A 27,082-nucleotide genomic window follows, 5' to 3' on the forward strand; every position below is an offset into this window, starting at 1 on the left:
GAAACGTAGCTGTCCAACTTTCGATTTGAGCTTTTAAATTCTTGTCTCATTCAACTCTTATTAGTTTTATCGCTTACCCTTTTGGTTCTGGAGTTTTTTTTTTTTATTAATTTCGCTGTTTTCTCTAATTTTTTATTGAACGATGTTGGCATTGTAGTATGAATTACGGGGAAAGATTCAACATAATTTTGAACATGCAATCACGATGTATAACCTCGCTTTTCATCAACCTTTTGGATAAGAGTCCAAGGTAAACTACTTGAATATGATGTTATCTCACGTAAGTAATAACGACATCTTCGTTATCTTCGTTTCATCATCTTCGTTTCATCATCTTCATTCTCCCTTAGTTCTCCACTGGATCATAAGCGTTTTCTTCTGTTATTTCAGAAGCTCCTGGAAGATCGAACGGTGTCAATTTCGCGCAACTCCATTAGCGTATCGAAAGAAGAACAGAAAGGGTAAAGAAGATGACGGGCCAAAAATAATAAAACCGATCTGGTAATTTTCCATGAAATTACTAATATTTTGCCAAAATACTGTTAACATCGTACTATTTATTCTTTATTTAAATTAAACAATATCGTTTATATAGCACTGCTATCTTGTTCGGATGCTGATGTTTATATCTTCAACGAAATTTTAATGGAATTTCAGCGAGAAATTACCTAAACCAATTCTGCAGCCTTCGTGTAAGAACGCTATAGTGATCGGTGGGTCTGAAGGTTTCGGGTTTGCAGCGGCTGATCATCTGCTGTGTAAAGGAGCGCGCGTTAGTGTTTTCTATTTCCAACGAAATCTCGCGTATCAACATAAAATGATCCCAACGATTTTTTAATATGTTGTCGGTTACTTAACGCTAGAACTACCGATAGTTAACACGAAGCTATTAGGTCATCCCATAAGTTCGTGCCGACTTTTGTGCGTACATTTCATGCGTCGATTTATAAACATACGGCGATAAGGGACCAATGCACTTGAAAAATTGGAAAAAGTTGTACAACGAGAGGGGGATTACATTTTTTCATGAAACTGAAAGGTATGTAAACAATCTTAACAACCGCTCGAAAAACGGAACGAACTTATGGGATGACCTAATATTTCCACCAAAACCAGTGAAAATGACTGGTCTTTAACAAATGCGTAATAATAGAGTATTTTTATATTTATTGATTTATTACTTTCTTACAGAAACAATTCCATCTACATTTTTGGTATTATCAATCCATCTGAAACCATGATCCCTAAACGATAATTGACACACTTATAAGATTGTATAACCAGTCATTTTGACTGGCTTTTTTTGGAATTTTTTCTGATATCTGATATCATCATATTGAATAATACGCAGTACAAATTTTAAAAACGTGTCGCAAGTCGTACAAAACAAGGAAACTGGTTAATTGGGCTCCGATAAACAGATTGCAAAATTCTTTTACGCTTTGACAAGTATCAGTCATTTTGATTAGTATTGGTATAAGTAGCCTTGATACAGAAATATTTTAAGTTTGAATACTCAAAAAACAAAATAAAATTCATTATTCTTTTAGTTATCGTCCGTAATCTTGAGTTGCGCTGATCTTGATCACGGCGTAAATAAAATAACGTAATCAAAACCTAACTCTTATCTTTGTTAATGACATGTGCATCTTGACCACCATTAACGGCTGTCGAATGACTCACAGCAATCCAAAGAAATAATAACAAATTGCAATATTGGCGATCGGTGATCAGGCTCGTGCCATTGAGACGCGGCTCTCGTAAACAAACGTATCGCCTACGAAGAAGTTGCGTTCTTCTCATTTCGCTGCATATACAAATTAAATCGTTACACATACTGACACATCGCTGCACGACCATTAAATAACATCATGGCTGTAGATCATCAGCTATAAACCATAAAGGAACCCGTAACCAATACTAACGCATACCCTATCACAGACGCACAATTATAGGCAGAATTCGATACGCGGTACCGATAGATTTTTGCGAATATTTTCGAAACTAGAATTGTCTACGTCTTATGTGTCGGGATAAGATTTCATTCAAGAAAAATGTTAGAAAATCGTTGAAATCATTTTACGTTGATATATCAGAAACCAGTCTCTATGAGTAAGATTTGTCTGCTGAAACAAATTGTTATTTTGGTTTGAAAATCAAAGCCTATATATCAATGTGTTAGAAACATAAAGAATAAATTTAAGTTCGAAAATGAAGTTTATGTTTCTAGAAACTTTCGAGATGAAAGATGTTCGTTATAATATTTACAGAGCTACTGAGTCTTAATTTAGATTCTATATTTAATATGAAATCTTGCATAAACATTCGCAATACAGTAATCATATTTAATATAGCATAGTCATCAATAAACACGTTCTCGAGTATAAGCATATAATTAACGTGTTGACAAATTATCTTGTAAACAAATTTATTTCGTTGGCAAAAAAGATAATCAAAATTCAAAGATAGGAGCAAAGCTAATGGTTCGGATTTTCGAACATTGCAGATCGTCGTAGTAGCTGACGATGATCCTATTGAAGGAAAAATTGCGGTAAAAAAGTTATGCGATTCTTACGGAAAAAATCGCGCTCTGTTTGTTCATTATGACATTAAAAGTGATTGCCACGTTCAAGGTAAATTAATATCGACGAAGATAATGAAATATAATAATAAAAAAGAAATAAAATATAGTATAACGATAACGAGTAATATCTATAATGCGAGTATAACGACAAACTTTGTTTTATCGTCGTTTTAGCTGGTTTGACAAACGCTCTCTGCAAGCTTGAAGTGATTCACATTCTTTTCAACAATCTCGATAAAGAACGACCACCGTTAAAGTGTCCAACGTCGACTTCGAAACAGGTAATAATTAAGATAAAAAAAGTAAAATTAACTATAGTGGTTCACGAAGGTATTTAAATACTTGGAACAAAAAATTTTTAAGATTATATCATAACACCTGTATGGTAATAAAATTCACGTAAACATAAAATATTCATAAAAGATGCTTGCGTAAGTACTTTGGTGAACTAATTGTACGAACAATAAGGATAAACGGTTTAATAACAAAAATTTACAGAACGCTACAACTAAAACGATTCAAATAGGATTGGAGCTTTTAGGAAAGGATCAAGCTGGCTTTAACGGGATAATAATAAATTGCGCGAGTATTTTTGGTTTCATGGGATGGCCTCAAGATCCCTTTCCCGTTTATTGCAAGAATGAACCAGTTATAGAAGTGACGAGAGATTTCGCGGTATCTTACGTTATCTATATAATCGTGCAAATCAAACTCTATTCACTGTGTATCTATTATTTGTGCTTCTATGTATCTATTATTGTCGAATGATACGTGTTTTACTCTACATTAAAGAAAAATTACAAAGGAAAAGAAAAGGATGTTCGTGTTGTGGCCCTTTGTCCAACGACCAAATGTTTCTCCAATATTGGATTATCAGATTTCCCAGAACCTATCCCAAATAAAATAATGAACGAAATGCCAATTTGTATACCGCATTCGTAAGTTAAATTTCACCGTCGTATGGTTATTATTAACGTAATTCGTACAATTTTCATGTTATTATAACGCTAATAAAATATAGATAAATTATATTATTTATTGTTATGTTATAGCAATGAAATAAAAATTCAGTCTACAATTGAAAGATATATTATTCTATGTTATTTATTCTAATTTTTTGTTTTATTTATACTGATAAAAATATCAATAGACGTATAAAATAGTTTACGAACCCACGTCTATGTGCAGCAAGTATCACATAGGAACTGCTTTGAGCTACATACTAGCGTGGGCAAAGAATGGAAGTGCATGGCTTGTAGAACCAGCAATCAGTGTCCATCAAATTCCTCGATTAATTCACTTCCCGGAGAAAGAAGGTGGACAAGTCGACCCTAAAGTCTATGAGGCACAAGTAAAATCAATCTCTTTTCAAACTTTTATTTCAATCTGCGTTGCTTTTCTTTCTTTCTTCTTTTCTTCTCTTACGCATTTGATTGCTCAATAAACTCGCTTTTAATGCGTTTGATGTTACAATTTGAAGAGTATTATAGAAGCGTTATTCGTCTTATCGTTGCCTGCAGTAAACATACGACAAGAAGTACGAATGAATATTGTTTACAACTATATGATTTAGTGCAGGAAGAACGAATACATATATCATCAGATATCGAGTTCTTAGAATTAATTGAGTATTTCAGATCATTCGGATGTTTATATTGCTGATATTAGAATGTTAATGTTATGAGATCGGATTACATTAAATACTTGAAATTATTAAAATTCAAATATTAATATTTAATGCATGTACAAAAAAGTAATAGAAAGATTAGACAGATTTTAGATGATAATCTTAAGAACTCATTGCACAACCTAATGCTTATGTTCGTTAAAAAATGAGTCTCTATTTACTAATATCATGTTGCATATTAATAAATATATCTTTTCGTAAGAATGAACAAGTTTTATGACAATACCAGGCTTGTCCAGTGAAAATAGAACCACCATGCGTCGAACCTAAGGTGTGTGTACCCAGGAAAAAACAAATGTGTGCGAAAAAGAAATCGAAAGATGATGATAAAAAATGATCTCTTCCAACAACGTAAGTAATTTTGACAATTGAAAATAATATATTTACGTAATTAAATTAAAAATGTTCCCTTGATTGTTTGACAAATTTGAGAAACCTAGAGATATTTGAACTCTCCCCTTCACTTTTCTCTGATTTTTATCTTACTTATTATATATACTTATTTTTTCTCCAAGCTAATTGGATATTCAGACTTTTATTAAAAAAGAACAATAACCAAAGAATAATCTTTTTACTACGATCAGATACGGGTTTCAAAATCGTACAACAGAGGAGAGGGTTTAAACGTTCAATTTAATAAATATGTACTATAATTTACACGTGTGAAATTGCGTAAGAGTTACCACTCCTCCGATTTCGATGATTTTGAAATACGTTGTAGTAATCAACATTTTGAACATTTTCTCCTTATACATGTAACCGGCGATTAGTTGGCCTTAGTTTCTGAAATATTCGAATTCCGATTGGATCAAGATCGGCGCCAGATTGCCAGATCAAAAAAACTAATTTAAATTCAAGTCCAATACGTTCACGATATTCGTGTTTAATTAAGTTATAACAGAAATTTCTTACAGCTTCGCGTACGCAGTTGTGCACGGGGCTTTAAGCTCGCACAACCCTCGCTTACGTCTACTATAGACGGAAGATAAGAGTTAGATTTCATTTGGATTTGACCAATCAATACCGACCTATGCGCTGCCACAGACGCACAACTACGAGGGTTGTCCAAAAAGTACTACCCGTTTACATCCAGAAGCCATGTAAAACGATGAAATGCACTTACAAAAGGTCATCCAGCTTCATTCGTGTATTGACGTGAGTCGTACAAAATTTTCCGCTTAAATATTGAATATCGTCGTTGTATCAGTCGTTTAAAACGACGATGCGAACTGGAAATGCCGCCGGTGACGTTTTTATGCTTCTGGAACGCCGACAAAATTTTTGCAAAAGGATTTCGCCATCGATTTACAGCTGATGTTTGAATCATTACGGATGGATGAATTATTGAATTCAATAGGGACAGAAAAATTGTACGCGATACGTGAGTTCAAAAAGGTCTCGTTGCAAATGATATTCATTGCAGTTTTTTGCAAAACTTCAAGAGTAAAACTTGACCGATAATGTTTCGCAGAAAAGAAACGGTTTGAACGATTGCGTAAGAGTATGGTTAATGATTTCAATTATTTCATTTCGAAATAAAAATAATAATAAGAATATGCTGAACTGACTACGGAAACGTGTGACGAAGGCACAGAGAAACTTGTATAATTATCGTTACGTTATGATTGTTTAAGTAGAGCTGATGGATGTATTGAAAAATAACTTGTTATGTATGCCAAAGTTACTAATCAAGAAATCTTCTCAAAATGTATTTGTACGCTTGTTATTTCAAAACGAGTATTACTTTCTTCATGACCTTTGTACAAGCAAAGTACATTGTCGCGAATATCTCGTAAACTAAGGTCGATCGTTGATTATATGTATAGGAGAAGGCTTTACAAATGTTGAGCAACAAAATCATCGACATTTACATCGATACAACTGGCCTATATAAACGATTCTTCGATGACAAGGAGTATCGATGATCGCTTCAAAATAATAATAGTAGCAACGAATATCATCGTACATCATGACGTACTTCTTTGTATAATAATCAAGCAAATTCTGCTAAATTATAATATAGATACGTACTTCAAATGAAATGAACAAAGAAACATAGGTAAAACTGTTTTTAATTCGTCTGTCTTCGTTGAACATAAATTTGAAGAATATGAAAAATTATATTTATGACTTTGGCTGTCGAACGAACCTGAAAGAGTTCCACTTGCTTAAATTAAAAGTAACGTAACTTTTGGATAATCAGAAAATTAACAACGTGTTACATAAAGAAAACGTCCGTAAGCATAGAAAAAAAAATTTTTTTACGGTACGCGACGATATTACCGATAAAAGTAATTTTCGATTGCTCCCAAAATATTCAAGGTTGAAAAACAATGAACTATTTATATATATATACATAGGTACGTATGTAGTTGAATGCTGTATATGTACATAGTAAGATCATAAATTGAAACGTTAAATTTTAAACGGTAATACTGATCGATCTAGCCACGCTCAGGTTTGCAAGAGAATTACTTACCTGTCTGTTTAAAAAAAAGAAATAGTTACGAGCGACAATATCGTACAGACTTGAGCAATATTCGAGTTTTTTATCTCCCCTAAGATGTTTCAACATGCAAATGTTTCGATCAGCAAGCGTATAAATTTTAATTTTGCGACCTCGCTATATCGTTTCCAGCTACGATATATATATATATATATATATATATATATATATATATATATATATATATATATATATACATATATATATATATAGATCTCTTTTGTTTGTTGACATATCTAATCACTTGTAGACATACTTCAATTCAAAATATCTCAACACATCCATATTTCTTCATCTGGAAAGTAGTCTATGTTGTATAACTGTCATTTATATATCTAAAACTGTACACAAGTACTAGGCCTATAAATAGGATGATTTGAAAACTTCAATGTAAACGATTCAAAGTAAAAGACTCTATTTGAACTTTCGACAGTGTTTGATTATATTTAATTATAGTACTTTTAAGAATTTTCTCAGTAAGTGATTGAAAGAGTGCTGAAAGAATGAATGTGAGACACGCAGTTGTAGTGATCGTTGGAGGAGGAAGCGGTATCGGTTGCACCTGTGCTGAACAGTTTTTGAGTTCCAAGGCTGAGGTAATTCTTTGTTGACTGTAAAAATTTGGCTGGTGGTAAGGATGAAAATTTAAATTTAAATTTAAATTTGTTAGATACGTTCGCAATCTGGTTATTTTTGTTCGAGTATTAAATTTAACGAAACGAAGAAAATTCCGAAGTAAAAAAATATCTGGTAATATACAAAATCTGGTAATTTCTATTCAAATTGTATTCATAATTTTGTTCAGTTCGTGGCAATTTTGGATTTACCAAACTCAAATGGAAGAGTCGTAGCAGATACATTGGGCATTCAGCATGGTGCACACCGTGTGGATTTCTTCATCTGTGATGTCACAAACAGTGAGCAAGTAAATGGTAAGATACTATAAGTAACAAGAGTAAATTGAAGCCTATTTCATTAGAAAAAAATATCAAAATCAATAGATCGATTTATTTCAAACAGCGTGCTTTGAAAAGATCCAACAATTGTTAGGGAGCTTCGATGTTCTCGTCAATAGTGCAGGAGTTTTGACCAATGGAGAAAATTGGGAAAGCATGATAGATGTGAATTTCGTAAGTATATCATCATATGCTTTTTCAATTGTAAATAAATAAATTCAACTTACAGATGTAGATGTTTATGCATTCGTGAGAAATTAGATATACTAGTAAAAATTAGATACCGTATATGCAAAAATAAATACAATACTCAGCTAGTTGCTTTTGTAATGAATTTTTCAACGGCCAAGTAATTAATCCCGATAGAGTCGATCGATTTCATTTGCATGTGATTCGATTAACTATTCGTTTCGACGCTAATTAATAATCATTGCAGACTGGACTCGTACGTATGACTCTAAAGGCCATCGATGCAATGGGTAAACACAGAGGTGGTAAAGGTGGTACAATAATAAATATTTCCTCCATGGTTGGACTCATACCTGCAGTTTATTATCCAATTTATGCTGCAACGAAACATGCCATCGTTGGATTTACCAACAGTTTAGCGGTAAAACTAGCTTTAAAGAATACACACACACACACACACACACACGGAGTTTCTTAAAGCGTGATATATTATATAATTATTATACTATTAAATAACTAAATAATTTGAACAATATTTAAAAAATTAATATCAACATTACAACGATCGATTAAATTAAGGAGACATTAAAATATACTATTCTTTTATACAGCTCAGTTACAATGAAACTGGCGTTCGTATGATGCTGGTGTGCCCTGGACGTACAAATACTCCCTTAACCATGAACTTGTCCAACTTTGAAAATCCACATTTAAATTTCATTAACGTTAATAGAGCGTTGATGTGTTTGAGAGCATCGGGTAACCAGCCGTAAGTATTTTAGGAAATATGAAATAGCCGTCTTAGGATCATAATAATTTAATATTTAATACTCATATAGTGGGTTTAATCTATTAATCGAAATGTAAAATAATTATACAACTAAACTCACAACAATCTAAACGTAATAATTTCTTAACAAGCACGAAGCAATTGTCGTTAGAGTATTCATGTTGCTAATGAACTTTTCTGAAATAAATACGTAATAATGATTATTCTTTCCTTTACTGAAAACAATAAGCGGGAAAGATAAGGTTCTTCGGTATCTTTAGACGTTTAGCCACTTATGTAAAAATAATTATTAATTTGTACTAATCTTTCATTTTCACAGACCAGAGTTTGTGGCGAAAGCTATAATCCGGTTGATAGAGAAAGAAGAAAATGGCGCTATATGTTTGGTACATGATGGGCAACCGCCTTATATCGTTAATGTTCAGACACTCGATAATTTAGTGAAGCGTCCCCTTTAGAGATAAAATGTACGATATTTGCGAAATCTATAAGTGTAAATCACGTAGAGTTTTTGTGATTTCTTATCCATCGATAATACGATAATTTTATCGGTCGTCGCCGTAATCATTGATTTTAATCAATCGGTATATTTCGCGATTGATAACAAATACATTAATACATTATCACAAACTATCTTAAATGCAAATGTATTAATCGCGCTTATGGACTGGCAAAGTAAAAAAATTTTCTATATTGTTTTATGCAAATATTTTTATAAAGTTTTGTAAAATAAAATGTTAGTAACTGCAAAAATGGAAACAAGAATGTTCTTTTCTCATAATGTGATCTTCATAACGTAATTTTATTTCATCTTAATCGTCCCTTAACGACCAAATCTAATAGAATGATTACACTATGAATATTTGTACAAATTCACGTTTTTCCAAATACTGATAGACAAGTGAACGTTCAATGCAAATGTACTTTATCTTAAAAATATTGTATGATGCGTTTTGATCTTGTCATGTGTTTACACGAATCGCTAAATTCCACGAGATACAAAAATTTGAAAAAAAAAAAATTAATTTTAAACTGCAGTTACGTTATTTACCATAAAAGGTCTATCGTAATGGAGCACTTGCGAAGGATCAAGTAAATTCGAATAATAATTGTTAAAATCATTAAGAACCACTGTCCTATTAGAAATTGTAGACTATAAGAAACTCGTATATTTAATATAACAATCTCATTAAATATTTTTTATACTCTACATTCGCAAAGTCTCCTGATAATCGGTTCAAATATTCTCGACATTAAATTCCTGGATCTATTTCTTTTCCTTTGATTCTATAAACGCCTTGAATGGTTCCATATATCAGATATATCAAATTTTGATCAATTTTTTATCTAATTTATCTCTAAATTTTTAATTAAGTTTTAAGTCGAAAGATTACATATGTACTTATATAATAGTTAGCTGTTTTTAATGAGTATACTCGTCACAAAGAAATGACAATATTTTGTATTACGACCATCCTTGTTAGTAATAAAATTAAAATGTAAAATAGTCATTGCATTGCAACTAAATTCTATATTGTAACAGCCACGCGTACTCTGTGTTTGACGAGTATACTCGTCGTCGCTTACTTTACTAGGTACACGCTTTTCAAAGAGGTCGCAACAGCTAATTGGTTAATCATACGCAGACTCCCTCAAATATTTTGACAATTTCGTATGCATCAACCTAATGCGTACTTTCGCCAGCAAATAAATATTTCCTGTATAATACTTCTCCTCTTACGCAGCGTTGTAACTCAATAAATCGACAGAAATAAACACGGCGTTTGCGGATACCGTGGCACCTCGTGCCGAATTTTTTCTCCATCGATCGGCGTATAATTCGATCCTGTTTACCCGCAGATTCGCGGTCACGTTACCTGTCAGATGACCACGAAAGAAAGACATTCGATCTCGGTACGATTGATTCTCGATTTCTCGTGTTTCATCGGTCACCGTTGTCACCTGTCGCCGTAGGAGCCAGCCTCCAAGATATATTCGATTCGCGAGGTTTCGCGCGTGAACGCCGCGGGAACCACCGTCCTATCTGGTGAGAAATAAAACGGGGAAACATTCGTTTCTTTGCCAGCGATCGATCATGAACATCGAGGGTAAGATCGCGCTCGTCACCGGCGGGGCGAACGGAATCGGCTTCTGCGCCGCCCGAAAACTCCTACGAAATGGAGCGAAGGTAATAAAACTTAATAAATTGTAGCAACGATGGTTAATATAGTAAATCCAGAGAGTTTCGATTCTTAATCTTGTTATGTTCTTTCGCTCATTTTCCACGCAATTATATTTCTCTAACGTTAGGAGATATCCTAAGTTTCAACAAAATATGGAAACATACTTATTGGTACGCATACTCGATTCTATGTTGAATATCATCTTTGATCGTACAAGTCATGTTTGTTGGTAGAACGAGAGTGAGATTGAAATATAGAAATCTGTTGAAAATAGCGACAGCGTTAGAAATCGAAATTCTCTCTGATTATTCGTCTTAATCCATTTAGGAGGAATAACTTATATAATGCTACATAATAATGTTATGTTATATAATTTTATAGCGATAGCAGCACCTTGATTATCCCAACTGATTAATTACAGTCAATTAAAATATACAGCAGATAATAAGTTAATTTTAACATCGTGGCCAAAGTGCTCCATAGGATTAAGAATAGCAGATAAAGGCAGCTTTGTATATAGGTGGAAAATTTTATTGAGAAATAACACAAAAGCCACGCGCAACTAACTTGACCTTTGATTTTTGCCAAGTCCTCTACACGCGAATTCGTCTGAAAGAATGTGTTCTAAAATTAGTATAGAGAAATATATGTACGTATGTACATAATTCCAATTATAAATAATTATATCGATAAACACCAGATAAGAGATTCTTCTGGATTTTATCTGGCGGTTTGGTGATAATATTCAAAAAGAAGATATAAGATTAGCTTATCGATCGATCGGGCAAAAGTCGTGAGAACACTACACGTCTAAAATCAGGACTTGGAAGAGATTTTCGGAAACAGTACGAAGGACCACCCTACGAGTTCGTACAAATTCTTCATCTCTGCTTCGAAAATAACGAATTCCATGGGGAAGTCGCGAGGATCGTTGAGATTCTAATTCTTTTGGAATAACGTTCCAATCGGTAACCTTAGCAGACTGAGATTGTCTATGGACAAGCTGACCCGTGGGAGGAGAAGAAGAAAGTCATTTGATGGTAAACATGATTTTCAAGCGACTACATCGATAATCACAGTCATTCGGATCACAGTTTAGTTTCAGTTTCAAAGTCAAGTTTATCCGTAGAGTCTATGTTTGACTCTGTACACGAAGTTTTAATTCAAAATTGAGTCAGAAGACTCGATCATACACGTGTTTCGATTAGACAAGATCGGGTGGTCCTTCTGTCCCTGCCAATCTTTCTTCATCCAATTTTTTCAAATTCCTATGGACATAGAAGTATTCTATGGTAAATGTCCAAATTCTCTGAGCAAACCAGCTGAGCGTGATAAATGTACTTTTATGTATTTTAGACGGTAGCTCTGTTGGATCTGAACGATTCCGGTGGCGAGAGCGCAGCCACTGAATTGAACAACGAGTTTGGCAAAGACCGCGCTATCTTCATCGCCTGCGATGTGTCGAAGAGCGAAAAACTTAAAGGTACTTTCAAATTATTGAAGTTTTCTTAATTTCTTGATAAGATTTAGATTGCTTAAATACGATTATCGCAGTCGTAAGAAACGGGAGCACACAACAAAAGGAAAAATCGTATTATCATAATAACCGATACATCTCGAAAGCACGCTCCAGTATAATACTATATAAGCTGGAACCGATGGAACGATCGTTTTCTTCTAAATCAATGTTGTCAAACAAACGACGATCACGATAGAAAATTCCGTGAAGATAATTGTTAGATAATATACTCTAAAGTCAATTACCACGAATGAAATGATAATAAGATACATGACACTTTATATATAATGTTTACTTAGCTTTTATGTATTTGTGTATATCTAGGTATTTTTGCCCATTGACATAAACATGTTTCAATCCCTAATAAAATTTGCATTTTACAAATCCACCTGTATTCCTAATGTTTATCGAGTGTAAGAGTTTATGTCGAATAATTTATATAATAAATTTGATTTACGCAGAATCGTTCAAAAAAGTTATCGACATGTACGAGACATTAGATATTCTCGTCAACATCGCGGGCATTATGGACGACGCGGATTGGGAAATAATGGTCGATGTGAACTACGTAAGAGATTTCTGCATCCTATATATAAATCTTATATAAATAAATAAATAAATAAATAAATAAATAAATAAATATATATATATATATATAACATATATATATAAATATATATAACTTTTGCTACTTAAGGTGATAACGTGACTAAAATTTCTGCTTTCTAAATTCATTTACATAATCGGCAATAAGTATGCAAATACCGAATTTTTTTCTTAATTTTTTGAACTTATTCAAATAGCTTATTCAAATTATTAAAAGATCAGCAGCTTCTTCGATGGCATTCGTTTAACTTCATCAATAGGTAAAAATAAAAGACAAATAGTCATAATAATTAATAATAATTAATATTTATTATAATAATTAATAACCCATGATGATATAAAAGTGATTTGCTTGGTTGCTAGCTTTTAAGGATTAATACCGTTTTGTTTGCCGCTGGTAGAAAGGCATCGTTCATGGAACTATCTTGGGATTACATATTATGGGGAAGTATAAGGGTGGCAATGGTGGAGTCATCGTAAACATGTCCTCTGTAGCTGGCCTCGAGGGCATCCCTATAGCGCCAATTTATGGCGGGACGCAGTACGCCATTGTCGGTTTCACTCAGTCGTTGAAGGTAAAAAAGCAAAAGAAATTCTGCTTTGAATAGCAATGTACAAAAAATGGAAATTTAAAATACATGAGAATGCTTTGCACTTTATTTTGCTTTTATGTCTCGTACTCAATACAAAGGTATATCAAAAACGTCTAACAATACTCTGGACACGTTTTGGACATATTTTCTGAAAGCTTCGCGATATCTTCTAAGTTAAAATAAACATAAAATTGAAGTTTTTAAGATGTCTCAGAAAATGTATTTTTTCTCACTTTTTGTGACACTTTTGAAATAAAATAGAACATACGCATCTACGCAATAAGCTCTTGTAATTTCTATGTACATATGCAAGTGCGTACCTTCTTAAAGGTGTGAAAAAATATTCTCACAACTGCCATTTCTAAGATTTCTGAAAGAATACATTTTATTCCCCAACATAGCATTATTATGAGAAAACTGGTATCCGTATGCTGACAATATGCCCTGGATTAACGACCACAGCTATGGCTGCCAGATTTATGTCTTCCAAAGAACACGCTATGGATCTTCTCGATGAAGAAACCGCGGCCATGGCAATGGCCACTATGCAGAAACAACCGTAAGCAGAGAGTACAATTTTTCATATTAAAATTCCATGACTTTCTTTAAAAAATAGCTACAACATATCGAACATATGTTTATTTGCAATATTATACATTTCTAATTTTCAATTCTTCGATTTTCAATTTTATACAAAATTATCGTACGTAAAACTCATTTATTTTGTCGTTGCAGATGAAGTAGCTTATGAAAATCTTAATAAAACTTTTAACGTTTACAGCTTTCGTTGAAAATAATATCACATAAATTTGGCTATTTCTTTACGTATCATTTCAATTCTATTGGAAGTAAATTATGTATATCTTATTTAAAATTCCTTTCCCTTTACCGATCTTTCATTTTCCATTCATACTAAACAATGATTAAACAACATATCATTGTTTGGTGTTCTTAAAATATTTACATAATATATAAGTACCAATAATTAAAATACTAGCAAGATATAAATTGCTTTTAAACAAATATAGATCATATCTTATCTTATCTTATCTTATTATGTCTGAAAGAATAGTTTATCATATTTCAAGTAATTATTTCACATATTAATTTCAATGTACACATGATATTTTGACTCGTCTGATTCCATTAGAAAATGCATCTATTTGAATGAAATAATATTTGTTAACAGGCCAGAACATGTAGCCACTGCTATTATCCAATTAATCGAACACGGGAAGAACGGCGCCATTTACGTCATCGAAAACAATCAACCTGCATACGCGATCGAAATTCCTAGTTATAGCGCCTTAAAAGTCCCTATATAAACATTAATGTAACCAGAAAGAGAAACCTAGTTAAAATATTATCAATTAGATACTAATTTCACTTCTGGATAGCAAAGATCGGTTGAATTCGATTGCTGTATCTTTCCTTTTTTACTAAAAATTTATATTAATAATATTTTCGTTATATATATTTAATTATTAAGAGAAATAATTAAGTTGAAACTTTACCGATATTTGAATGACTTGGAAAGGCGCGTTTCTTGCCTGCCATCTTTGTGACATCACGATTCTCTATATAAGCGATTCACGTTCATGTACATATATGACTGTACTCTGATATTTAGTTATAAATGTAAATTAAGTTTAAAAAATCCAAGTCTAGCCTATATAGGTAAGTTGAGTACGTCTTTCTTTTTAATTTTTAATCTTTTTAATTTCTAATTTTGCTTGTAATTTTCTTTCTTATTAACGTTTAAGAAAAGAAAATATACATCGATAATTATTGCTTCCTGAATCCCTTAAAGTAATCAATTCAATATGTACAACAATCGAATCGTAATTCACGTAGATATTTCATATGTACTATTTTGTAAGTGTTATTATTTGATTATGTATATAATATTCGTATTATTGGATATGTAATCGAAAGAATATGATCTAGGTAAATAATTATTTTATCTAGCAAGTAGTATAACGAGTACTATAAATGCTTTGGATGTTTTGTATATCTTTGCATATTATGCACATTCTGTATGTGTATTTTCTTTTCTCATAATTTTCTATAATTTAAGAAAGGAACTAATCATACACCCTGATATTAAGACACGCCTGATTTCCGTGATTTATTATATTTTAAATGCTCCTACCTTTATTGCAAGTAAAAATCTTTTGCGATTCCACTTTTTAATATTAAAATATAAAATACGAAATGGTTATTGAAAATTTATGATAAATCTTACTGTTCAATAAAAAATCATAATTAAAAGGATAATAAATATGATTTACGTTAATTTGTTTATTATATAATGTTTCAAGTGTCTCCGTGTGTTGCAGCTATAAGTAACAGCGTGATGTAATGTATATTATAGTTAAAACAGAAGAAGAAAAGAATATACGAAAGTATAAAAGATGAAAATATATTGTATTCATTTTAACTGTGCGCAATTTATTTTTATCAAATGATTATTCATATTACGAAAGGCGGGTGTAGGATCAGATTAGAAAGAAGTAAGACAGATTATTACATATACAGGGCGTTAGTTTGAAATCGAACATCCAAGCTATTTCTGCTGTTAAATGCTAACAATAACAAAGACTGATTAATTTTATTATACTTATCGCATTGCAAAACGCTATTCCCGTGTTCATGTTTCCTTGTTGATTTCTTATCTTCCAATAAAAATAGGATTAACATATCTCTCTCAAACTAATCATTTTTAAGCAAAATCATACGAATATTTTTTGGAGAGAACAGAAAGAATATCACAAAGACTGGTGCATGAACAAAGAATATGCAGATTCACTCAAGGAAATATGAATAACTTTGTAAGAAACTGCCAGGATAGCCTTCAACAATATCAAGAAAGCTTCTTATCGTTAGTCAAATTTGCTTACCTTTAATATCGATAACTTAGATTTTCGATTTAAAATTAATCCCCTGTATCTACGTTCTTACATTTTAATCAACATTACGTGTTTATGTATATGCCCTTTTATATAACATATTGCTCCATATTAATCTTTCCAAAACATATATTATTTTACACAATTTCATTCTGTAATCAGTCCTTCTTTGATTTCGAATATTCATTCATAACGTTTACTGGAAAACCGAATAGTTTGCAAAAATCACGGTAAGTGTTTCATGGAAGTTGTTATCGATGTTTTTCTTTTTAATTTAGAGTTATTCGAATTTTTTCATCTTTATTTTTATTTTAAATTCTCGAGTCCGTAGCTTTTTATTTCAGTTTAGATATCGACACTGATAACTAACGATAGTTACAGTATAAATCGTTATTCAATGTACATATTGCCAATTATCGTTAAATAGGAAATGTTGTTTCGAACGAAATCGAATCGAGAAAAATGTTTCATGGAAAATAGCTCCATAAAACAGAATGACGAATCGAAAATTTGTATTTTTTTTTTCATCCATTGAACAATTAAATAAGAGCAATATTAACCTAAATACGGCAGAATTCGTTCTCCACAAAATTTTTCTTTTTTCAATATGAATAATACATTAAAAAAGAGTACAAAATACATATTCACGTAAGATAGATGCTAGATGATAATATTAAAATATAAGAAATACCGTAGTCTTCCACCAACGTCACAAACGTGATCTTCTCCCACTACTTCTTGCTATCACTATCATTGCAAATCAACCAATAGGAAGATTCTGTCGTAAATCTTATATATCTTAGTTACCTTATAAAACCTTTTCGAGCAATAGACATATCGTACAGAACTGGCGAACGAGAAATATTATTCTCGCACTTCGTATCGTCGTAAACAAGAACACTGAAAGTATAGTCAGCATGTAAGAGAGTGATATTTCATCATCAAGTCCAGAAGATTAATAAATCTAATTCAATAAATTAGTTGAAGTCAGAATTCTGAAAGAAAGAACGTTACACGTTCTTTGCTTAGGATCTTTTTCTCTAGTTTTCTTGCTTCTTTTCTTCACGGAACAACAATGAAGAGGAAAAATTTCTTTCCAGATAATGAACAACGTAGAAGGCAAGACCGTTTTGATCACCGGTGGAGGTAGTGGACTCGGTTTAATTTATGCTGAGAGACTATTGCAAGATGGGGCGAAGGTAAACTTTCATAAATAAATCATGAAAATCTTCCCTTCCTGTCACGGTCATATTAGTTGTTAAAAGTAATGATATCGTTTATAGGTAGTTGCTATCATTGACTTAGACAACTCGTCCGTACAAATCACAGTGTCACAATTGGAAACAGAATTCGGCAAAGGAACCGCCAAATATTTTCCATGTGATGTAAGCAATGCTGAACAATTTGAAGGTATTTTGAAATAAACTACTACACATAGCTATTCTCATCAAAAATATACTTTCGATTCATTCAGATGTATTTATATTCGTTCTCTGTTGTTTCTCAAAATAACGTCATTTTGCCCCCGTTATTTGGGTTCTCGATTCAACGTATCCATCAAATCTTTCGTTATTGATAATTATGATTTTCCACAAAGTAACTATCCAATCAAAGAATGTGCGAAATCAGATACAATTGTCGTTCACTATTTTGTAATGAATAGTTTCTTGTTGGTCATTTGCCTTTATAGATTAAAATTAGATAGTTTATATACTCGTATTAAATATCCCGTAACATTTGTATATATTTTCAAATTTATTTCTAATTTGACTAATGGTATAATGATAATCGCGTTTCATAACAGCGATAATGTAATCTTACTTCGCATCATTAATTGAGATCTAGGAACGGATAATTATTTATTTGTTCTTTCACAATTCATTTACGATTTACTGTAATTTTACAGCGACCTTCAAAAAAGTTTGGGACACTCTGGGTGGCCTGGACATTCTTATCAACAATGCTGGTTTACTTAATGACTTAAAATGGCAGCAAACTATTGGCGTGAACATTGTAAGTACAACATTTTTACGAAAGATAATATCACAGTCTTGTTGAGATGTAGAGAAGAGCAAGTTAAAGTATTCATCGACGAAGAACACTATCGATCACTTTAACTTTATAAGCATATTCTGAAATTTGCATACTTTATACTGTAAAGCCGAAGAAATAACATCGTTTCTTACTTGCTTCACTTGCTAAAAAAATTACTATTTGGATTTCGCATATTTTGTATTATTATATATGTATGTATGTAGAAAAATTACAATATTAATGATGTAGATAAGATAGTTAACGAAAAATTTTATAAAGTAAAAATTCTATAAAAAAAAAGAGAGATGTGGTTAAGCGATTAACATCAGTTTCAAATTATATACAAGGTGATTGAAACAATTATCATGACAAATGCATTGGTATGTTTCATGTTGTAAAATTGAAAAATCATTTAACGCTATGACGATCGACTGGTTACGAAGAATAGCTTCTATGATGTTTATAGAAAAACTTAATAATTTCAACTGAATATATTATATCTCTGATGACAGTTGACAAGTTATTTCTCTAAATCTATAAACGGTCTTTAAATTTAATGCAAAGTTATTAAATATACCGGATGTATATGAATATTTCTTCTGTATTTTTTTCTTTGCCTTCGATAATTTACATATTTTTTTATGTTACATACATTACGTACATTCTGTACTTCCTTGTATCCGTAAATTTTCGTTTGTAGCTTATAGTAATAATTTAGCTTGTTGCTGTTGCTACTAATGTAGCTTATACTAGCTCATAGTAATAATTACGCTAATAATTGTGTCATGCAGAAGGCACATTTGTGTTCTCCACAAATTGTCTCCATTTTTTATATCCTTCTCACGATAGAATATTAATCATATACTTATGTAATGTAGCAACGAAGTTAACACGCATTTGATGAGTTCGTCTTTCTGGAAACTCAGTTTAGAAACTAACATAACACCACTGTAACATCATTGGTAATAACATTAATTACTAATTACTAATTTTTCATAATGTTAATTGGTATTGATTTTGATTAGTAATTGCATTAATTGTTTCAATTTGAGAACGGCGTAATCCAAGGATCTTTGCTCGCTTTGGATTATATGGGCAAACACAAAGGTGGCAAAGGGGGCACCATAGTAAACATCGCATCGATCGTGGCTCTGAAAATCTTCTCTGAAATACCTATTTATTGTGCCAGCAAACACACTGTCTTGGCGTTCAGTCGTTGCATACAGGTAACTATAATGCATACAGAATGGGTCGGGCACGTAAAAAGCACGATAAGAGCTGGCTCAGCATTCTAAAATAAAAAACAAGCGTTCACATAAATACATTCTCGACGTATGACCTCGTTCTTGAATAACAGCTTGTTTTGTGTTTACCTATAATAGTTACATACCTACGTTCAGTGAAATTGTCCCAATTTTCCAACAAGGCATCGTAAATCGTCGAGTTTATTTTTTTACGACTTATAGGAAATTTTGGTCGCCAGATTGATGGAGATTTTCTACGCTGTCAATTGACGTATCAGAAACAAGAGACTTTTTAATTCCACCGTAGCTAATAGAATGATTATGGATTGAATGAATCGAATAATATCAACACGATCTATCATCCGTTTGCCACGAAATCAATCGTTCATTTAAGTAATTTCGCATTACAGAATAAACACAAAACTCGAAAACAAGCTGATACTCAGTGTGTGTTTATATGAATTTCCTTTTTTACTTTAACGTGCTGAATTAACGCCTACCGTACATCACCCCTGTATAAACAAATGTATATTGCCAGATTGGAGAAATGACTAATAGAGATTCGTGGCCATAACTTTTGCCAGTTTTGTCATAGGATTCATTTTCAGAAAATTAAGTATAAATTTAGAATTAACAAGTATACATTAAATACTTTGTGTCGATTCAATTTCTTATATACAGGCTATATATCGTAAGCCCTATTCAAGATAATATATATATGTACATATATGTATTGGTTTATTTAAGAATTTCCATTTTGTACGTCGTATTTATTACAGCCTTTATATGCTAACTAATTGATTCCAAGTAAATGCATTACGTTTCACAACGTTTGTCAGTAATATCGTATAACAAAGAAAAATTTAATGGCATGTAAATGAAAAGTGGAATCTGATAATTAAATGTATTACGTTTCGTAACGTTTGACAGTAGTTTCGTATGACAAAGAAAAATGTAATGCCATGTAAATGAAAAGTGGAATTTGATAAGTAAATGTATTACGTTTCGTAACGTTTGACAGTAGTTTCGTATGACAAAGAAAAATTTAATGCCAGGTAAATGAAAAGTGGAATTTGATAAGTAAATGTATTACGTTTCGTAACGTTTGACAGTAGTTTCGTATGACAAAGAAAAATTTAATGCTATGTAAATGAAAGGTGGAATCCGATAAAGAAGTAACGTTTCATTGGATAATGAGAGTGTATAGAAATACTTTTTGTAATTTCACAAGAATACTGCCCTAAAAATTTATACGTTCACACTGATTGTCTCAGGAACACTTTGACAAAACTGGCGTTCGTATTCTTGTACTTTGCCCTGGTGCCACGGCAACGACGCTTTTGGATGAAGTGACAGAGAAATGTTTAGACTTTGTTGAAAAAAATGCTGTTCAAACACTGCTAGAATCACTGCCGCTACAATCGTAAGTACTCGCTTACATGTTATTCACTTCGTTTCACAGTTTTGAACATAATCTGAAGCTGTTTGAATATAGAGGAAATGAGATGATGCTCTTAACGTAACGTAAATGGTATTACAGAATATTGTTTTTGTTTTTATATCACCAGAACGCAACACGTAGGAAGAGGCATGGTACAGTTTCTCATGAGAGGTGAAAACGGAGCTGTCTGGGTCATTGAAGGCAAAAAACCACCATACGCTGTTGAGTTTCCACCTTACAAAAAAGTGGAGGTGAATCTCTAAAGATGAATGACTAATCTTTTATATTGTATTATTGACTTGCCCCATTTTGTACTTAAAGATGACCACTGAAACTACTGAAATTCAAATAATAGTATTTGAAGTACTTTATCAAATAGCAAGCTACATATAAGCATATGTAACGTAAAAGTGATATTTTTCTTAAAACGAATAAATTATTGGAAGCGAAAGCCTATCGTGTCAGATAGATTATTCACATTATATGTGAAAAGCGATATCTTTAAGAATTGTGACTAGAATTAAGTATAAGAATATTGCAGGAAATAAACGCTGCTATATAATTACTTTATTAATCAAAATTATTTGATAGAAGATCGCCTTTAGAGTATAAAGTGAAAAATCTATCTGGCCAGAAACTTTTATACACCACTGTAAATCACAAAAATATTCACTTTTTCCTAAGTAAAATGAAAATTAAACTTACCACTAAGTAGAACTATTTCAAAGATCGACCAAAAGTGCTAAACTACACGTCAAAGCCTCTCGCGGCTCTCGTAAGCAATAAAGATCAAGGGACGACACGTGTTGCAATGGATCATCGATGCAGATAGCGAAAGATTCGTGCCCTCGTTGAACATCATGGCGCGCAAGAGGTCGAAGATCGCGACACGAAAACAACTTCTTTCGTATCAGCTCGATACGAAATACTTCCAGTACAGAAACACATCCAGTAGCTACTAAGACACTGTCTGTTTCGATTTTCAATTTCAATAATTCACCTTTAAATTTCTTCGTTTCCTCTCTTTCTCTCTCTCTCTCTCTCTCTCTCTCTCTCTCTCTCGCACTTCTCTTTAAATTCTTTCATCTCTCGTTTCCCTATCTACGTAAATGAGACAATTAAAACAGCAATCATTTTGTAGTGAAAATCGCGCGAGGCTGTTTCACAAACGTTTTAAGTTTACCATATCGCGTATTTGATCGACAAGTTTGACTCTTTTAAAAGGAAACTATATGGTGAAAACAATTTACAGTACTCCGAGTACACGATTCCTTTCGTACTTATATTATCTTGGACGAAAAGAAAGTGTCGGCTATTTATTTCATATTTTTCTTCGCAACAAAGGCATAATATAGTAAAACATGCAGATCAAGGATAAAAGAGTCATTGTAACGGGAGCTGCAGGTGGCTTGGGTATGACTATTAGCAGAGAACTGCTGCGAAATGGTGCATCCGTAAGTACTTGTCATCTCGATAATCATCGAGAAACCTTCTCAGAGAGTGACATGTTCGTTTGATTTTCACAAGTACGAAGAGAACCAAGTTCTTTGACAATTCTCTATAATAATCGATTCAAAAGTAGCCGATATGAAAAGAAAAGAGAAAAGACTAAAACTAAAACACTTGCAGTATGCAATCATGACTACAGAAAGAAAATAAAACAAAGTTTAATATTTTAACGGAGAGTGTCTGGTACAGAGATCAGAAAAGATATAAAAGATTTAGACGAAACGTGGATGCGTGTACTCGTAATGGAAAATAATTACAGGTAATAGCGATGATAGATATCGAGGAGGTAGCTGGCAAGGAAGCGATGAACGTGCTGAACGCAGAATTCGGCCGCAATCGTGCTATATTCTTCCAGTGCGATGTCGCCAACAATTCCGAATTCGATGGTAATTATATTTTTATACAGCATAATCTTAGAGTTATTGAATACAAGTTCTCATATGCGACGTTGTGACTGACGACAATGAGTTTGATTTTGTCTGAGATTGTTCAACGTTGTCGAAGAAACCGATGAAGTGACTTTTTAAGAAATTCGTGAGAGATAGTTCGACCCCTAAGAAAGGGGACTCTCTAAATACTTTGGAAGATTCTTTGGTTTTTATTTTGGTTTTCTTCGGATATCGATAGTTATCCTGCTTAATTCGATATATTATGTTAATTAATATGGATATGTTTTAGCAGGCAAAGTTATTGCCAGGTACGGTACAAATCATTACAGATTATTTGGATTATTAGCATATTTATCAAAATACTCGTACTACGTTTTAATCAACTATCTAAATACCTGTTCCTTCAGATCTACGAAAAATAATAGCGTTAAATTATGCTTGATTTGAGTAACAGATACTTTCAAGAGAGCTGTGAAGACACTCGGCGGTCTGGAGATTCTAGTGAACAATGCTGGTGTCATTAACGAGAGCGACTTCAATAAAACCATCGACGTAAACGTGGTAAGTAACAGCAAGAACAACGACGTTTGTCCGAATGTAATATTCTTGCAACAGAATAGAGAGCTTAGGGTCAGAGATCTAGGCGATGGCTGAAACCTTTCAAGCTTCTTTCACACTTCTGTTATCTCGGATTCTCGATTATTTAACTAATAAATTAACAAACAAAATAGAAAGAACGATAACGCACAAATGTAAAAGTTAAAACTTAGGAGCTTCAACGAAATTAAAAGTAAATTAAAAGAAATTAAATGAACGAGGTAAAACAGCTTGAATAATTATATAAATTTCTATTGCATTACCAGCAAATAATTTCAACGACGAGTAATTATTTACTGAACATATATAAAATCTTGCGACTAAAAGAAAAATATCTAGCATTTCATTCAGGAAAATCCGATCAGAAACAGCGTAATATCGATGATATCGAACGTCTTACGATTTGCTGTTGCAATTCGTTAATTGAGATCGATTTGTGTAGACAGCGGTGATACGAGCGACGCTTCTAGGAATCCAACAAATGCAAAAGGACTCCGGTGGCAAAGGCGGTGTTATCGTCAATATATCGTCTGTGGCTGGTCTGTATTCTTTATCTCAGCTTCCAGTATATTCCGCAACGAAACATGCAGTGGTTAGCTTCAGCCGTTCGTTCGCGGTACGTTATGGTTCATCGAGAAACGTCGTACACAGTTATTCTCAACTTCATGCCTCTCGACACTTCGATCCCTAATTTCGATGGTAATATTACAGCAACCTTATCATTACGAAAGGACTGGCGTAAGGATAATAGTCCTGTGTCCCGAGCTTTCTCAAATGTCCAATGTAAAAAATTCAGAAGCCAATCCGTCGCAAGATCAACTGATACAGAAATATTTCCGAAGGTCAGCTTTCAACGAAGTAACAATTACACGAATATTTGGTTTTGGAACTAGGCCCAAAGTTTGGAAGAATTTTGACAGAGAGCGTTCTTCGAATAATTAAGAAAATATTCGGATTATATTGAAATGAGAATCTTGTATCTTTTCGCGTGTCTTTGGAGAATAAGCTTGTTGGGTTTTTTGGGGGGGAATTATAGCATCTCAAAGATGAAGAAGAACAGAATGCATTTTTGCATTGATTGGTGCATTGATTGATTGCATGAAGAACGCGTTGGAAGACTCTTTGAAGCTAAAATTCCAGCATTAATTACACACTTTAGCAAAGTTCGCCTAAAAATTGACGCCAACTCTCCAACTCTATCTAATACCTTTTTTATAATTCTCGTTATTTCTTTTGCCCTTCTTACTATTATCAAGCCGCTTTATTGTATCAGAGTGGACAGCGTGGCGCACGGACTGGTTTACGTGGTGAGATGCGCTCAGAACGGAAGTATATGGATCAGCGAGGATGGAAAACCAGTCTACGAGATACAATTGTTCGACAGCCTACCGCAAAAGCATAACGAGTCTATATTGGAAGAAAACGAGCGTAAAATGCAAATAGATTAAATCACTGAATTCTGTAAATAGATATTATTACTATGTTATGTGCTTGATGTATATATTATTTTGTATGTATTACTCTTACTCGTGATGTTTTTTATGTTTGCATAATTCACGATAAAAGTGCCTGAATGTAATAAATAAATGGCGATAAGCAGAATACGCGTTTATAATCGACTTGACAAATCAAACTACACGAAGAAAGAAAGAAACGATATTGAAAGTTTTCGTAGGTTTTCCTATTATTTACATATTTAATAGGTCATCTTTTTCTTTCATTATTTTATTTATATTATCGCAAACCCAAAGCGGGTTGCGTTTAAAGATTGGCATCGTTCGAAAACAACACCAGTGGTATAAAATTTTAATTTGGTCTAGATTTACGCATCTAACAAATACATATACACGCTTATCTGTTTATTTAAACAAGAACAGATTTAATTTAACATACTTGTATCTCGTTCCAATAACTACGAATTTTCTCACAACTTACTTGATTTATGAAATCCTCGTGTTTAACAGGTTAAGAAAGCACACATCAAACAAAGACAGAAAAGGAAGTAATTATATCGGATATGACTATCGACTTCTTCGCATGTCAGTTACGCTATAGATAAATCAACTTTCTACGGCCGAAAAAATTCATGCCAGTTGATGTGCGCTATCATCGCGTGGCAACGTAACAAACAACGTGTATCTCAAATATTCGAGTTAATTTAGTTTTAGATACGTAGAATTGAGAAAAATACGCAAAAATCGTAGAGTTATACTATAGAACTGGGCACGACCTGATTCCTCGTGAAAAAGGAATATAAAATAATAGATACAATAGAATAAAATGTTTTCACTCTCGGTTACATTTTCAAGGAAATAGAGTTTGAACGTGTTCAGTTGAGAATTGACCTAATACGCGAGTATGACGACTTTTCAAATTTATTTTTCTCGGAGAAAAAGCGTCTTGTGAAAACATTGTATTTTACGTTTTCAGCTTATCTTCGCGCGTACAGCAAACTGCTATCGGATTATTTAATTTTACATAGACAGGAATTAGCCACGTTACTGTAGACTCTACTGTAGACGATAAAACAATTTTATTTGATATCCTTTTCTTATTTGTTTACAAGGAATCACGTTGTGCTCGCTTTTACGTGTTAGTCGATCGTTACCTGTGTAAAAGAGAAGCCTATAGTCTACACCTACAACTCGTAACTTATTTACTGATATCGTTAATGGGTAAATTAATATTCAAGAAGTCTATCGTTCTTGTTTACGCGATTAGTATTTAACTTTTCTAAAAACGCGCAATATGCTTCCATAAGCTTATTTATCACAGGAAGATGACACGGGCAGTCGTAAATCGCAAAATAAATTTAAAACAGTAGTGCTTGCAACATTACCGATACCTTTACTCTTTACTCGTTAATGTGCGGAATTGATCAATACATCTTCTCTTCGTTTTATGAGTATTATTACTAACTTCTGTACTAAATTGTACTAAATATTTCTTATTATGTCCGTAACAGTCGTCTATCTTAAACTATTATACGGTACGTTCATACTATTCATCAAAATTATAATGGTTTCTCGTATCACTAACAGTTTTAATTCTCTTCTGTTGGAATTGAAAAATTGAACAATTAAAAATCGAAAGATCAACGAGGCTACGCTGTGATATATTTCTTCCGACCGATCTTCATTTATAAAATGAAAAATAACTAACTAGATAATTCTCCAAGTGTTTCAAGAAAAAATAACGATTCACACCAATAAAAAATTTCAAATTTTTAAATGCGTCAAATCTCTCACAAAATTACGATTTATTCGGCATGAGAACCCTCAAAAATTTACGCTTCGCGGGAGTAAAAATATGTTTTTGGACACTAGCGGTTACGGTATCTTCTTAT

General features: G+C 32.7%; 4 protein-coding genes across 4 annotated transcripts; all 4 read left to right on the forward strand.

Moving 5' to 3' along the window:
- The first annotated feature begins 143 nt into the window (after window positions 1-143).
- Window positions 144-5,572, forward strand: LOC126927312 (uncharacterized). Its single transcript, XM_050743525.1, has 10 exons — window positions 144-250; window positions 391-501; window positions 658-772; window positions 2,507-2,633; window positions 2,759-2,865; window positions 3,083-3,259; window positions 3,377-3,522; window positions 3,773-3,935; window positions 4,501-4,622; window positions 5,186-5,572. Exons 1-9 carry the CDS (start codon window positions 159-161, stop codon window positions 4,606-4,608), a joined length of 1,146 nt encoding a protein of 381 aa, XP_050599482.1. The 5' UTR covers window positions 144-158; the 3' UTR covers window positions 4,609-4,622; window positions 5,186-5,572.
- Window positions 5,573-7,054: 1,482 nt separating this feature from the next.
- On the forward strand, window positions 7,055-9,477 carry LOC126927184 (15-hydroxyprostaglandin dehydrogenase [NAD(+)]-like). The gene is made up of 6 exons (XM_050743480.1): window positions 7,055-7,373; window positions 7,583-7,709; window positions 7,798-7,907; window positions 8,170-8,343; window positions 8,534-8,691; window positions 9,032-9,477. Exons 1-6 carry the CDS (start codon window positions 7,281-7,283, stop codon window positions 9,168-9,170), a joined length of 801 nt encoding a protein of 266 aa, XP_050599437.1. The 5' UTR covers window positions 7,055-7,280; the 3' UTR covers window positions 9,171-9,477.
- Window positions 9,478-10,701: 1,224 nt separating this feature from the next.
- On the forward strand, window positions 10,702-15,287 carry LOC126927200 (15-hydroxyprostaglandin dehydrogenase [NAD(+)]-like). The gene is made up of 6 exons (XM_050743481.1): window positions 10,702-10,900; window positions 12,252-12,378; window positions 12,876-12,982; window positions 13,422-13,595; window positions 14,015-14,172; window positions 14,803-15,287. The coding sequence occupies exons 1-6, from the start codon at window positions 10,808-10,810 to the stop codon at window positions 14,936-14,938; spliced, it is 795 nt and encodes a 264-aa protein (XP_050599438.1). The 5' UTR covers window positions 10,702-10,807; the 3' UTR covers window positions 14,939-15,287.
- A 1,986-nt stretch (window positions 15,288-17,273) lies between these two features.
- On the forward strand, window positions 17,274-25,338 carry LOC126927979 (uncharacterized). Its single transcript, XM_050743942.1, has 14 exons — window positions 17,274-17,441; window positions 17,623-17,721; window positions 17,806-17,932; window positions 18,429-18,535; window positions 19,609-19,782; window positions 21,075-21,223; window positions 21,369-21,501; window positions 22,441-22,476; window positions 22,609-22,695; window positions 23,010-23,136; window positions 23,594-23,700; window positions 24,179-24,352; window positions 24,448-24,578; window positions 25,010-25,338. The coding sequence occupies exons 2-14, from the start codon at window positions 17,626-17,628 to the stop codon at window positions 25,182-25,184; spliced, it is 1,623 nt and encodes a 540-aa protein (XP_050599899.1). The 5' UTR covers window positions 17,274-17,441; window positions 17,623-17,625; the 3' UTR covers window positions 25,185-25,338.
- Window positions 25,339-27,082: the final 1,744 nt, after the last annotated feature.

This window comes from Bombus affinis, chromosome 2, assembly GCF_024516045.1.
Source record: "Bombus affinis isolate iyBomAffi1 chromosome 2, iyBomAffi1.2, whole genome shotgun sequence".
Lineage (NCBI taxonomy): Eukaryota > Metazoa > Arthropoda > Insecta > Hymenoptera > Apidae > Bombus > Bombus affinis.

Excerpts from the sequence above, each read along its gene's own strand:
- LOC126927312 (XM_050743525.1), top strand. The coding sequence starts at position 159 with ATGAATTACGGGGAAAGATTCAACATAATTTTGAACATGCAATCACGA. Across the intron at positions 2,634-2,758 it reads AAGTGATTGCCACGTTCAAG|CTGGTTTGACAAACGCTCTC; the intron begins GTAAATTAATAT and ends TCGTCGTTTTAG. Across the intron at positions 2,866-3,082 it reads CAACGTCGACTTCGAAACAG|AACGCTACAACTAAAACGAT; the intron begins GTAATAATTAAG and ends AAAAATTTACAG.
- LOC126927184 (XM_050743480.1), top strand. The coding sequence starts at position 7,281 with ATGAATGTGAGACACGCAGTTGTAGTGATCGTTGGAGGAGGAAGCGGT. Across the intron at positions 7,374-7,582 it reads TTTTGAGTTCCAAGGCTGAG|TTCGTGGCAATTTTGGATTT; the intron begins GTAATTCTTTGT and ends AATTTTGTTCAG. Across the intron at positions 8,692-9,031 it reads AGAGCATCGGGTAACCAGCC|ACCAGAGTTTGTGGCGAAAG; the intron begins GTAAGTATTTTA and ends TCATTTTCACAG.
- LOC126927200 (XM_050743481.1), top strand. The coding sequence starts at position 10,808 with ATGAACATCGAGGGTAAGATCGCGCTCGTCACCGGCGGGGCGAACGGA. Across the intron at positions 12,379-12,875 it reads GAAGAGCGAAAAACTTAAAG|AATCGTTCAAAAAAGTTATC; the intron begins GTACTTTCAAAT and ends TGATTTACGCAG. Across the intron at positions 13,596-14,014 it reads GTTTCACTCAGTCGTTGAAG|CATTATTATGAGAAAACTGG; the intron begins GTAAAAAAGCAA and ends TCCCCAACATAG.
- LOC126927979 (XM_050743942.1), top strand. The coding sequence starts at position 17,626 with ATGAACAACGTAGAAGGCAAGACCGTTTTGATCACCGGTGGAGGTAGT. Across the intron at positions 22,696-23,009 it reads TGCTGCGAAATGGTGCATCC|GTAATAGCGATGATAGATAT; the intron begins GTAAGTACTTGT and ends AAATAATTACAG. Across the intron at positions 23,137-23,593 it reads CAACAATTCCGAATTCGATG|ATACTTTCAAGAGAGCTGTG; the intron begins GTAATTATATTT and ends TTTGAGTAACAG.